This window comes from Microtus pennsylvanicus, chromosome 6, assembly GCF_037038515.1.
Source record: "Microtus pennsylvanicus isolate mMicPen1 chromosome 6, mMicPen1.hap1, whole genome shotgun sequence".
In the NCBI taxonomy this organism is placed as follows: domain Eukaryota; kingdom Metazoa; phylum Chordata; class Mammalia; order Rodentia; family Cricetidae; genus Microtus; species Microtus pennsylvanicus.
The window spans coordinates 58,760,816-58,775,528 of record NC_134584.1 but is presented as its reverse complement, the minus strand read 5'-3'; the positions used below and the strand labels follow the sequence as shown (position 1 = coordinate 58,775,528).

At 40.2% G+C, this 14,713-nt stretch overlaps 1 protein-coding gene across 3 annotated transcripts in view; it reads right to left on the bottom strand.

Annotated features, from left to right (window-relative positions):
• Rasgrf2 (Ras protein specific guanine nucleotide releasing factor 2) overlaps positions 1-14,713 on the bottom strand; it is a 215,188-nt gene that overhangs the window by 64,018 nt on the left and 136,457 nt on the right. For all 3 annotated transcript variants that reach the window (XM_075976335.1, XM_075976336.1, XM_075976337.1), the window contains exon 17: positions 14,143-14,232. In XM_075976335.1, the coding sequence (XP_075832450.1) occupies positions 14,143-14,232 (90 nt within the window). The remainder of the gene's footprint in view (positions 1-14,142; positions 14,233-14,713) is intronic.

Genomic DNA, 14,713 nt, shown 5'->3' with positions numbered 1-14,713 from the left:
TGCCAGGCTCGGTGCTGACAGCCTTTACTACTGAGCTTTCTTGACACCTGGAATTACATATTTTAAGTGAGTTGCACATTGATGAGTTACAACTCATAAATAAAAAAGTATACAACAGTTTCTATTACTTTCGGATAAGACTTGTCTCTTCTGGGGCTGGACTCTAGATAACCCACCATACGATTAAGAAACATTAAGAAATGGGAGCATCTAAATTTGAACTTGGACATCATTCTAATCAACTAAGTGCACTATGGAAAATAACAACCAGAAAAAGGCACCCAAGGCTTAGGAAGACATAAAGCTAGGTTTCTGTCTATACTCCACTACAGATAATACAGTCACAGAATTATTTTGAATGGGGCAGGGGCCCAGACATCACACTAGTTCAAGTGTCTCAAACTTTACCACATATAGAGAACCACGGATGAAGCTTTTAAGATGCGGGTGTGAAAAGGAACTCTCTGTGCCTCTGCACAGTAGGACTGATGAGTGGTCTAAGAACGTGCGTGGCTTTTTAAAAAAATGACACATGTCTATGCATGCGTGTGTGCGTGCTATGGCACACATGCCACAGTATGCTGTGTGGAGGGCAGAAAACGAACTCCTGGAGCTGGCTCTCTCCTTCTGCCATGTGGGTTTCATGGACAGAACTCAGTCTGTCAGCATTGGCACCTAGGGCCTTTACCCACTGAGCCATCGCTTTGACCCAGAAACTTGCATTCCTAGCCAGTCCCCAGCTGATGCTGATGCTGCAATGCAGGGATCGCATCTCGAGAACCAGGGAATGCACTGGCACTTCTCTCCAGCTTCAACCATGAGGAACTCTGGGCCCACAGCAGTTAAGTCCATTGACTGCTGTGGCTCACGTAGGACGCAGCCTCCCTCTCGCCTCCTATCCAGTCCACCAGATGCCCCGTATAGCAAGACATCTGCAGAATGAAATCTGTGCATAGCTTCCAAACGACCTACAGAAGTGGGTTAGGATTTCCAACCATTTCAGATCTGTATTTCATATGCACTACTCAAACAATTACAAAATCTGTCTTCGCCAAAACCCATCATAGAATTATATTTCAATTTTAAGTGACTTTCTCAGTAAAATATTTACATATATGTCCACATATTCACACACATAAAAATGTAACTCACAAACACATTTGCTCCAGCTAGACCAATGCTTTTCCCACCAAGGATCCACAATATATAATTTGATAAAGTTCTAAACATTGTGATTCAGAACATTTCTCTGACTAAACAAGTCAGAATCTCTATAGGACTGGGTATTAGTATTTTTAAAAACTCCTCCAAACCCAGTTACATAAACTCAGCTCCCCTGCCTGAGTGGTACAGCACAAACAGAATACGAACCATTTGCATTAGAAGTAGCAGGTAATCACCTGTAAAGGGTCCTCTTTTTCCGAAGCAATTGTGTGTGCCACTAATGTTCCTACAGACCCAGTCAACCATTCCTCCACGGTGTTGGTTTACATTGCCTGGCATAGAATTGTAAAACATAAAACCTGCCCACAGATAATCAGTAGCCCATTGTAGTAGCTCCAGGGCCATTATTGCCACACCCAGAAAATACTCCACCCCACACTCCTTTCCACGCTTCATTTAGGTCATTTGATGGCATGTGTTTAAGGCTCCAGGGTGAGGTTTCCAGTCAGCAACACAATGTGCCTTGCTGTGCTTTTTCACTGTGTTTGACTTCTATTCGCGTCTAACTATATTCCAGCTGCACCTGCAGGTTACCTGCATCAGCAGCCATTTGAACTGTACGCCTCTTAATTTTGCTTCGTACGGAACACTAAAATTTGAGCATATGCCTTCAATGTCACTCTTGCCAATGTGACAACACACGAGGGCCCCGTCAGTTGTTGCACGTCTCAAGGTTACGCAGAGTTGAAGCAGTACCACAGAGCCAAGCATGGTGGGAGCCAGACCAGGCATCTGCATGGCCTGACAGTGCAGATGAAATCAGAGCAACTGCACACACTGTTCTCTCTAGATGCCACGGCCAACTAATTCAACTCATTTCCACAGGACTCTGAATAGCAATGCTGGGCCAACTGTTCTGAGTTTATAGCTGTCTTTCATACCTGACTTTTGATTAACTTAGAAGAAACATGGGTAATGACTGGCTGCGGGTCATCAGTACGTCAGCCTTTAGCCCAAAGCACAGATTTGCTGTGACCCTTGGCATAGGTTTCTGCTGGAAGTTTTCCCCCTGTTGTCCTTATGGTAACTAAAACTTGCACCAGGAGCTTTGGTATAGGACCCTACTGACACATCTGAAGCCTTTTGATAGGACCATACTGTTTAATGCAAATTAGGTGATTCCCCACATACCATCTTCAAACCTATATATTTTATAACTCTGGAATAAAATTGATTTTCTTTTCTGAAGTCATCTTCCAGAGGGCTATCTATCTTGTATCCACAGCCTACACAACCCTGTCCCTTACTTCCACTCCCTCCACCTTCATGGACCAGTAGCCAACGTTCCTGAGGAAGAAGGAGAACCACAGCACTGCACAAAGAGACTGCAGCCAAATGTTTCTGTCCTGCCCAGTAGTGCAGCCGTCCAGTCCCAAAGAAACACACAGAGGCTTATATTAATTATAAACTGTTTGACCTATTAGCTCAGGCTTATTATTAACCTAGTTATTATGACTTAAAATTAACTCATAAGCCTTGTCTATGTTTAGCCACATAGCTTGGTACCCTTTATCAGTAAGGCATTCTCATCTTGCTTCCTCTGAATCTGACTGGTGACTGACTCTCTGCCTTTACTCTTCCCAGAATTCTCTTCATCTGATCGCCTCACCTATACTTCATGCCTAGCTACTGGCCAATCAGTGTTTTATTAAACTAATACAAGTGACAAATCTTTAGGATGTACAAGAGCATTATCCCACAGCAAGAGACCCCCATTTCTAACATGAGTGTTAAGAAAATGACCCAAGGGGAGCTCCTTATCCTTACTGCGGTGCTATCACACCATCAAATTCATCAAATTCTAGAACCATTGCTTTTGGTTCTAGATCAAACTATGTGACTCTAGTCTGCAGGTAGCAACATATCAGTACCACAATGACAGGATAGCCTGCTCATATAGGATCCAGGCTGCCCCACACCAGTTATGCCCACTGAAGTCACTTAGCAGGTTCAGGTGGCCTCCTCAGAGACTTAGGCAGTTCATAAAAGAGTACCCACCAGGGCTCTCCAGATGGAGAGAAGAAGGCTCTCAGGCAACAGAAGCATCAGCCTGTGAGGACAGCTGAGATCTTTGCTGACTTGGAGAAACACAAATGGGAAACTAAAGTCAGAAACCTCCTCTTTAGGACTCGTTGGAACAGTCCATCTTAGCTGCCTTTTGGGAATGAAATAGGACCTTCCCATCTGGGGTTCCAATAGTGGGAAAATGGGGTCACCTTGAACTAAAGCAAAGCCACTTCCCTTCATAGGCTCCGTTTGAATTAGGAAACCTATGCTGGCTAGCTCGTGAGAGTGGAAGGCTAAGGTTGTGTTTGCTTTTTGTTTAGTTTCAGCTTTGAAAATTTCAACTGACAACTAATTCTGTTGAAAAAAAATCTTTCTTGTATTTTTGACCCAAAGAAGTTTAATTGTATAAAATGTAGTCAGTAATAAAAGCAGCTGGTGTGTTAAGTGATGTAAGTGGGTCTTCTTTCTATGTGTTGCTTTCATTGGTTAATGAATAAAGAAACTGCTTGGCCTGATAGGTCAGAACATAGGTGGGTTGAGTAGACAGAACAGAATGCTGGAGAAAGATAGCAGAGTCAGGCAGATGCCATGATTCCCCTTCCTGAGACGGATACTGACTAGACTCATGCCAGTAAGCCACGACCTCATGGTGACATACAGATTATTAGAAATGGGTTAGTCAAGATGTGAGAGTTAGCCAATAAGAGGCTACAGATAACGGGCCAGGCAGTGTTTAAATGAATACAGTTTCCATGTAATTATTTCGAGTGTAAATTAGCTGGGTGGCCGGGTGCCAGAACGCAGCCCGCTGCCCCCTTTCACAACAGTTAAGATTTGATTTTATAGGCTGTTATGTGCTATGTTGGTAGAACCTTAAGAGAAAGTTGCAAGAATATCTGAGACAGAGAACACCCCTTGGGATACAAGTTCAGTGGCATGTACGATGAAACACTGAAGGCAGCGAGTCTGCAGGATTTCCATTTATATGAAATAGACCATATAATAGCATCCCACTCTCATATATTGTATAAGAACATATACCTTTGTTTATCAATTAAGAATGAATTCACACACATATTTTCTGCTAGCTACTATTGCAAAACTAGGTTCATAGTCTATGAGAAAGGGCCCCTTTGTGGCTGTTGACAGTGGTTAATAGAGCAGGCCTGTTCTCATGGTTCTCCAAATCATGATCAGAACAACAGGTTAAAATTACACCAAGACATGTTCCACTGCCCAGGTGCAGACTATACCAGTCAGAAGAACAGGTGAGTGGCCCGTCTGTCAGCTGAACTTTCCCGCTCCCTAGACCTGGTTCCCAAAGATCCACTATATCACCCCCTCTTCCCACCTCATCCACCATCACCACCACCACCACCCCTGCCTTCTGCCCCCAACTGCCGCAGAATTCCACTGCTCAGGTTCAAACCACACCAGTCATAGACATAGACACCTAACCCACATGCTGCACCAAAACCAAACTAGCTCCAGGAGTCCAGCCCCCCAACTTGGACAGAGATTCCTTACTAGATCAGAGATAGAGATCAAGTCTGCCTCCAGAAATCCAGGCCACAAAGAATGGAACAGAAACCAAGAAACAAACATGCATCCAACAAAGACAAACTCAGAAATCACACCCAGAACTATAACCATCCTGAACTCAGATAATTAGAGGCCAGTGTAAGAAAAAAAAATCAACAACAGCTATGACAACATGACACCACCAGAGCCCAGACAACAGCAAGACCCGAATATTCCAACGCAGCTGAAGCACAAGAAAACAACCTTAAAACCATTGTTATGAAGATGATAGAGGTCTTTAAAGAGGATATGAAAAATCCCTTAAAATAATTGAGAAAAAGACAAAAAAATGGAGTAAATTAATAAATTACTTAAGGAATACCAAGAAAGTGAAGTGGGGGAAAACAGGTGAAGGAAACTGTTCAAGACTTAAAAATAGAAATAGACACAATAAAGAAAACACAAACTGAGGAAATTCTAGAAATGGAAAATATAGGCAATTGAACAGGAACTACAGATGTAAGCATCACCAACAGAATATGAGAGATGGAAGAGAGAATCTTAGAGATTGAAGATACAATATAAGAAATAGATTCATTAGTCAAAGAAAAAGTTAAATCTAAAATTCCTAACACAAAACATCCAGGAAATCTGTGATACTAGGAAAAGACCAAACCTAAGAATAATAGGAATAGAAGAAGGAGAAGAATCTCAGCTCAAAAACCCTGAGAACATATTTAACAAAATCATAGAAGAAAATATTTGAAACTATGGAACACCAAATAGACTGAACCAGAAAAGCAAGTCCCTGTGCTGCATACTAATCAAAGCACCAAACACACAGAACAACAACCACAAAAAAGAATATTGAGAGTTGAAAGGGAAAAAGTCAAAGTAACACATAAAGGCAGACCTATAAGAATTACTCCTGACTTCTCAATGGAGACTCTAAAAACCAAAAGGGCCTGAGCAGATGTTTGGCAGAATCTAAGAGACCACATATGCCAGACCAGATTACCACATCTAGCAAAACTTTCAACCACCGTAGATGGAGAAAACAAGATATTACCATAGCAAAGTCAAATTTAAACAATTTCTATCCACAAATCTAGCCCTACAGAAGGTACTAGAAAAAACTCTACCAAAAGAGGATAACTATTCCCATGAAAACACAGGCAAAAAAAAAAAAAGTCACACCAGCAAAATCCAAAGAAGGAAAATATACACATGAAACCACCACTATCATCAACAAAATAACAGGAATAAATAATTACTTGACATTAATATCTCTCAATATCAGTGGACTCAATTTCCCAATTAAAAACAGAGACTAACAGGATAGATACAAAAAGAGGATCCAACAATGGCTTAAAATTAGAATTCAACAGCAACACTAATTCCAGAAAGCCCACAACCACATGGAAATTATACAATGCTTACCTGAAGCATCAACGGTTCAAGGAAGAAATAAAGAGAAAAATTAAAGACTTCCTAAAATTCAATGAAAATGACCACACAACACACCAAAATTTATGGGACACAATGAAAGCAGTGTTAGGAGGAAAGGCCATAGCACAAAATACCTACATAAAGAAGCTGGAAAAACACCACACTAGTAAATTAACAGAACATTTGAAAACTGTAAAACAAAAAGGAGCAAACTCACCCAAGAGAACTAGATGGCAGGAAATTGAGAGCTGAAATCAACAAAATAGAAACAAAGAAAACAATACAAAGAATCAATGAGACAAAGAGTTGGTTCTTCAAGAAAATCAACAAGATAGACAAACCTTTATCCAAACTAACCAAAAGATAGAGAGAATATGCAAATTTAACAAAATCAGAAATGAAAAGGGGGACATAACAACAGACATGGAGTTAATCCAGAGAATCATCAGGTCATATTTCGAAAACCTGTGCTTCACAAAATTGGAAAACTTAAAGGAAATGGACAACTTTCCAGATAAATATCACTTACCAAAATTAAATCAAGACCAGATAAACAAATTAAACAGACCTACAACTGCTAAATATATAGAAACAGTCATCAAAAGTCTCTCAACGAAAAAAAGCCCAGGACTAGATGGTTTCAGCTCAGAATTCTACAAGACTTTCAAAGAAGAACTAATATCAATACTCCTCAAATTGTTCCACACAACAGAAATAAGAGAAACATTGCCAAACTCTTTTTATGAGATTACAATTGCCCTGATACCCAAACCATATAAAGACATTACTAAGAGAGAATTACAGACCAGTCTCAGATGCAAAGAAACTAAATAAAATACTGGCAAATTGATGGAAAAAGGTCATTGGTTAAAAAATAAAGAAACTGCTTGACCCTCATAGGTTAGAACATAGGTGGGTAGAGTAAACAGGACAGAATGCTGGGAGGAAGAGGAAGCGAGCTCAGACTCGATAGCTCTGCTCTCTGGGGCAGACACGATGAAGCTCCAACCCAGGATGGACGTAGGCTATAATCTTCCCTGTAAGCGCACCTTGGGGTGCTACACACATTATTAAAAATGGGCTAGTCCAGGTGCGAGAGTTAGCTGAGAAGAGGCTAGATATAATGGGCCCAGCAGTGTTTAAAAGAATATAATTTGTGTGTTGTTATTTTGGGTAAAGCTAGCAGGTGGCCAGGAGTCGGGCTGTGGGAAGAGGCCCGCAGTTCCCACAACAGCAAATTGAATTCAAGAACATATCAGAAACATCATCCACCATGATCAAGTCAGCTTCATTCCAGAGATGCAGGAATGGTTCAACATATGAATATCTGTCAACATAATCCACCATGTAAACACACTGAAAAGTAAAAACCACATGATCATCTCATTAGATGCCGAAAAAGCTTTTGACAAAATACAACATCCCTTCATGATAAAGGTCTTGGAGAGAGCAGGCATACAAGGAACATACCTAAACATAATAAAGGCAATATACAACAAGCCAATAGCCAACACCAAACTAAATGAAGAGAAACTCACAGTGATCCCACTGAAATCAGCAACAAGACAAGGTTATCCACTATCTCCATATCTATTCAATATAGTTCTTGAGGTCCTAGCCAGAGCAATAAGACACCAACAGGAGATCAAGAGGATACAAATCAGAAAAGAAGAAGTCAAACTCTCACTATTTGCTGATGATATGATAGTCACATAAGTGACCCCAAAAATTCTACCAATGAACTTCTACAACTCATAAACACTTTCAGTAATGTAGCAGGATACAAAATTAACTCAAAAAAATCAGTAGCCCTCCTTTACACAAATGATAAATGGGGCTAAGAAATAAATCAGAGAAATATCACCCTTCACAACAGCCACAAATAGCATAAAATCTTGGAGTAACTCTAACCAAACAAGCAGAAAACTTGTATGACAAGAACTTTAAATCTTTGATGAAAGAAATTGAAGAAGACACCAGAAAGTGGAAAGATCTCCCATGCTCTTGGGTAGGTAGAATTAACATAGTAAAAATGGCAATCTTACCAAAAGCAATCTACAGGTTCAATGTAATGCCCAGCAAAATCCCAGCAAAATTCTTCACAAACCTTAAAAGAATGGTACTCAACTTCAAAACCAGTATAGCCAAAACAATCCTGTACAATAAAAGAACTTTTGGGGGCATCACAATCCCTGATTTCAAACTCTTATACAGAGCTACAGTACTGAAAACAGTCTGGTATTGGCATAAAAACAGACAGGAGGACCAATGGAACCAAATCAAAGACCCAGATATTAATCCACACACCTTCAAACACCTGTGTTTTGACAAAGAAGCAAAAATATCAAATGGAAAAAAGAATGAATATTTAATAAATGGTACTAGCATAACTGGATATCAACATGTAGAAGAATGAAAATAGATCCATGCCTATCACATGATCAAAGACGTCAATATAAAGCCAGCCCCAATGAACCTCAGAGAAGAGAAAGTGGAAAGTACTCTTGAACACATCGGCACAGGAGGTGACTTTCTAAATATAACTCCAGTAGCACAGACTATGAGAGAAACCATTAATAAATGGGACCTCCTGAAACTATAAAGCTTTTGTAAAGCAAAGGACATGGTCAACAAGACAAAATGACAGTCTACAGAATGGGAAAAGATCTTTACCAACCACACATCAGACAGGCATCTGATCTCTAAAATACACAAAGAACTCAAGAAATTGGTCTTCAAAAGAACAAATAATTCAATAAAAAAAGTGGAGTACAGACCTAAACAGAGAACTATCAACAGAGGAATCTAAAATGGCTGAAAGACACTTAAGGAAATGTTCAACATCCTTAGTCATCAGAGAAATGCAAATCAAAACAAGACTGAGATTCCATTTTATACCTGTAATAATGGCCAAGATCAAAAACACTAACGACAACTTATTTTGGAGAGGTTGTGGGGTAAAGGGAACACTCCTACATTGCTCCTGGAGTGTAAGCTGGTACAACCCATTTGGATATCAGTATGGCGATTTCTCAGAAAATCAGAAAACAACCTTACTTAAGACCCAGCAATACCACTTTTGGGTATATACCCAAAGGGTGCTCAACCGTGCCATGAAGACATGTGCTCAACTATGTTCATAGCAGCATTGTTTGTCATAGCCAGAACCTGGAAACAACCTAATTGCCCCTCAACTGAAGAATGGATGAGGAAAATGTGGTACACAATGGAGTACTGCACAGCAGAAAAAAATAATGACATTTGAAATTTGCAGGCAAATGGATAGATCTAGAAGACATCATATTGAGTGAGGTAAAATATACCCAGAAAGACAAATATCATATGCACTCACTCATAAGTGGTTTTTTAAACATAAATGGAAATAATGGGAACAAATAAACGGAATAAAAACAAAAATAACCCCTTGTATCCTATCAGACTACCACAAATTAAATCTGGATATCAACAACAGAAATAACAGAAAACCTACAAAATCTTAGAAACTAAACACATCCCTATTGTGTCAAGGTAGAAATAAAGAAAGTAAAGCCTTTCTAGAACTTAATGAAAATGAATACACAACATATTCAACAGCATGGACACAATGAAAGAGGTGCTAAGAGGAAAGTTCATAGCACTAAGTGCCTTCATAAAGAAATTGGAGAGATCTCCTACTAGCAACTTAATAACACATGTGAATGTTCTAGAACAAAAAAAGCAAAACAGGATTCTGTTCTCAATTTGTCAAGGTCTTCATTTATTGAAGCAAGCTTTTTGTCTTATATACTCCTCAGTGAGGAACTCGGGCAGGGGGAATTGGGGAAGGGAGAAGAAAGAAGGGGGAAGTGGGAAGGGAAGGAGGGACTTGGCAGCTCGGCAGCTAAGCGAAGTAGTTGCAAGGTTAGTGGTGCTGTTCGCGATAAGCAAGGAATAATGAGGGTACTCTGTGATGCTTTTTGGACCTTGAGTCTCTAAGATTAGCACACACTGTTTCAGTTAACTTTAAGTTTTTTTGTCTCAAGGTTTTTAATTCAAGGCCCTGTGAGAAAGGAGAAGCCTGAAATGGCTCCTGACAAAGTTTAATCAAGATCAGATAAACAATTTAAATAGACCTAGAACCCCTAAGGAAATAAAAACACTGTTTAAAATGTCTCAACTCCAAAAAGTTTAGAATCAGATAGTTTTAGCACAGAATTCTACCAGACTTCCAGAAAAGAGTTAATACCAAACCCCCTGAAATTACTCCACAAAATAGAAACAGAAGGACCACTGCCTTCTGTTGTGAATTCATTTTGTGAGGCCACAGCCACCCTGTTACCCAAAACACACAAAGATTCAACAAAGAAAGAGAATTACAGACCAATTTCTCTCATAAACATTGATGCAAAAAACTCAATAAAATACTCGCAAACTAAATCCAAGAGCACACCAAAAAGATCATCTTCCTGATCAAGTGGGCTTCATACCAGAGTGCTGGTATAAAAATCTGTTGAACAAACTGAAAGAAAAAACCCACTTCATCATCTCATGAGGTGCTGAAAATCCTTTGACATCACCCACAACACTTCATGATAAAAAGTCTTGGAGACGGGCTGGGGGGAGACTTAATTGGGGGAGGGGGAGGGAAATGGGAGGCAGTGGCGGGGAAGAGACAGAAATCTTTAATAAATAAATAAATTAATTAAAAAAAAAAGTCTTGGAGAGATCAGAGACACAAGGGACATACCTAAACATATTAAAGGCAATATACTGCAAGCCTATAGCCAACATCAGATTAATTGGAAAGAAACTCATAGAAATTGCACTAAAACCAGTAATAAGACAAGGTTGTTCACTCTCTCCATACCTATGCAATATAATACTTGAAGTTAGCTAGAGCAGCAAGACAACTAAAAGAGATCAAAAGGATATAAATTGGAAAGGAAAAATTCAAAATATCACTATTCACAGATGATATATTATACATAAGTGATTCCAAAATTTCTACTAGGCAACTCCTATAGTTGGTAAACACATTCAGCAAAGTGGCTAGATACAAGATTAACTCACGAAAATCAATAGCCCTCCTATATACAAATGACAAATAGAATGAGAAAGAAATCAGGGAAACAACACCTTTCACAATAGCCACAAATACAGATCTAAACAGAGAAATCTCAAATGGCCGAGAAATACTTAAAGAAATTTTCAACATCCTTAGCCATTAAGGTATTGCAAATCAAAATGACTCCTACACCTGTTGGAATGGCTATAAACAAAAACACTAATGGCAGCTTATGTTGGAGAGGATGTGGAGTAACAGGAACACTCCTCCCTTGCTGGTGGGAGTGAAAACTTGTATAGCTACTTTGGAAATCAATATGGTGATTTCTCAGAAGATTGGGAATCCTCAAGACCCAGCTGTTCCACTCCTGGGTATATGCCCAAAGGATGCTCCATCCTATCACAAGGATACTTGCTCAACTGTGTTCATAGCAGCTTTATTTATAATATCCAGAATCTGGAAACACCTAGATTGTCCGTCAACTTAAGAATAGATAAAGAAAATGTAATACATTTACACAACGGAGTATTAATCAGCTGTTAAAAAATAAAGACATCATGAAATTTCCAGGCAAATGGATAGAGCTAGAAAAAAATCATCCTGAGTGAGGTAACCCAGGTTCAGAAAGACAAACATGATATGTACCCACTTATAGGTAAATATTAGCTGTAAAGTAAAAGATAATCATGCTAAGACCCACAGATCCAGAGATGACAAGAAACAAGGAGGGAAATGAAGGGATTCAAGGATCTCCATGGGAAGGGGAAATAGAAAAGATTTCTCAGGTAGACTAGAAGAGGGTAGGGGTAGGAACAGGAAAAATCAGGGTGGGGATGGCAGGGGAAAATACTGGGAGAAATGACTGAAATTGGGGGACACTTGGGGGTGAGGTGGAAATCTAGTACAATAGAAAGTCCACAGAATCTATGAGAACAACCCTAGCAAAGACTCCTAGTAATGGGGGACTTGGAGCCTGATCTGTCCATCTTCTGTAACCATGTAAGGCCTCAAGTAGAGGGACTTGGATACTAATCCAGCCACAAAACCTTGACCTACAGTTCATCCTGCCTGCAGAGGGTTCTGAGGCCAGAGTCTAGCAGAATCCTCATCAAAGAGACCAGAAAGACTTCATCCAGCAACTAATGGAAGCAGATGAAAAGAGCCACAGGCAGATATTTGGGAGTCCTGTGGAGGAGGGGAGGAAGGATCAGAGAAACTAGAAGGATGGGGACACCACAAGATCCACAGCAGCAACTGACCAGGACTCCAGGGACTTGCAGAAATCAGGGAGCCTGTAGGGCTCTGGACTAGGTCCAGCATATATGCTGTGCCTAAGTAGCTTGGTGTGCCTGTGAGATTCTTAACGTTTGGAGTGGAAGCTGTCTCTAACTCTTTTGCTTGCTTATAGGATCCTTCTTCTCCTACTGGGTCACTTTGCCCAGCCTTGATGTGATGGGATGTGCTTAGACTTACTGTAACTTGTTATGCCATGTCTGGTGGATGTCCCTGGGAGGCCTGCTCTTTTCTGAGGGGGAAGGGGGAGGGGATGGATCTGGGGGAGAGGGAAAATGGAGAAGAAGGGGGGAGAGACTGGGGAAGGGAAGGGAATATCTGTTATTCACTTTTTGATATAATGATATTTAAGATATGCCCTCAAGATTTTCAAGTATTGATATGGTCTGGATGTAATATATGAGAGAAGAATAAAAATATTTTTAAAGTATGACAAAGAGATTACACAAAGATGCAACAATGGGTCTCCTGAAATCAATCACAGATTTATGTTACTATCATGCACTCTGTCTGTGAGGGAAAGGCATCAATAATAAATGTAGTTTTCACCTACTAGGACTTTATTTTGATTATATTTACTATATTTTCTTTGCCCTGAGACCCGCCTGGCAGCCATTCAGAAGGAATCCTGGATCAGTCAGGTGACCTGAGGCTCCCACTCTACAAGCCTCCTAAATCTAGTTCATGCTTCATACCCTGCGGGAGGACGCATGTCTTAGCCATGCAGCACAGAGGCTGAAGAAGAGCATTAAATGACACTTCATACCCTGCGGGAGGACGCATGTCTTAGCCGCGCAGCACACAGGCTGAAGAAGAGCATTAAATGACACTTCATACTCTGCAGGAGGACGCATGTCTTAGCCATGCAGCACAGAGGCTGAAGAAGAGCATTAAATGACACTTCATACTCTGCAGGAGGACGCATGTCTTAGCCGCGCAGCACAGAGGCTGAAGAGGAGCATAAAACGACACTGGAATGGTGACACACCCTTCTCAGACACAGTTCTTCAGAAGCCTGACCAAAAGACCTCCCATGTGAGGCTTACCCGATGGTACGCATTTTTATTGTACCGCATATTTTTATTTTTAGTTTCTCATTTTTATTGATGTCTTTAGGCATGACATGATGCATATAAATGTGTGTATGTATATATGTACATAATAGAGTGATTAAACCAAGTTATTTATTATTATCTGTTACTCACTTTTTGATATAACGACACTTAAGATATGCCCTCAAGATTTTCAAGTATTGATATGGCATTATTGTCATAACTACTGTCACCAGTAGCTCCCGGAACATATCTTCCTATGTAGCTGAACCGTTGTAACTAGTGTCTCCCATTCTCCCCGTGCTTTACCCTGGTCCCTAGTGCACACCACTCTGTTTTCTGACTCCAGGAGCTCAGTTGTTTTAGATCATATTTGACATCATGCAGTGTTTATCTTCTTGTACCTGGCTTATTTTATTTAATATAACATCCTCGAGGTTCATTCCCCAGGATTGCAAAAAACAGAATTCCCTATTCTCAATCATCAAGTCCCTGGCATCAAATGCCCCTGGTTCAGTGGACTCTAGCACTTGCTTCAGTCAGTGGACTCACCTGGTGGACTCCCGTGTCCTGCTGCAGCCGTGGCAATTGCAAACGCAGAAGCAGGGGAAACAGAGCAGTGGGGGCTGTCGGCTGCCTGTCCTGGTTATTTAAAGAAAAAGGAAACAGATGGTGAAGCACACAGATAATATTTTGCAGTGAATATTCTCATTTTAATACTGGTCCTGGATGAAGGGCTGAGCAAAAGACCCCATGACATCCCTGCTAATAGGCAAATCATGAGATTACACACCAGCAATTCCATTCTAGGCACACAACAAAAAAAATCACATATCCATGCAAAAACATCATATTCACAGAAGCAGCTTCACACTGCCAAAACTAGAAACACCCAAATGTCCATCAGCTGAAAAAGAATAGATTTTAAAAAGATAATATGATTCCATCATAGAAAGGAATTAATTTTTGACACATACTATATAATGGATGAGTCCAAAAAGCACTAGGATAGATGAAAAGGCCAATTATAAAGGTCCCCCACTGAATGCTTCTCTTTTTGTAGAAGTCTAGAATGAATCCACACCTAGAGATCATAGACAGCAGTTACCAGGGCAGATACAAG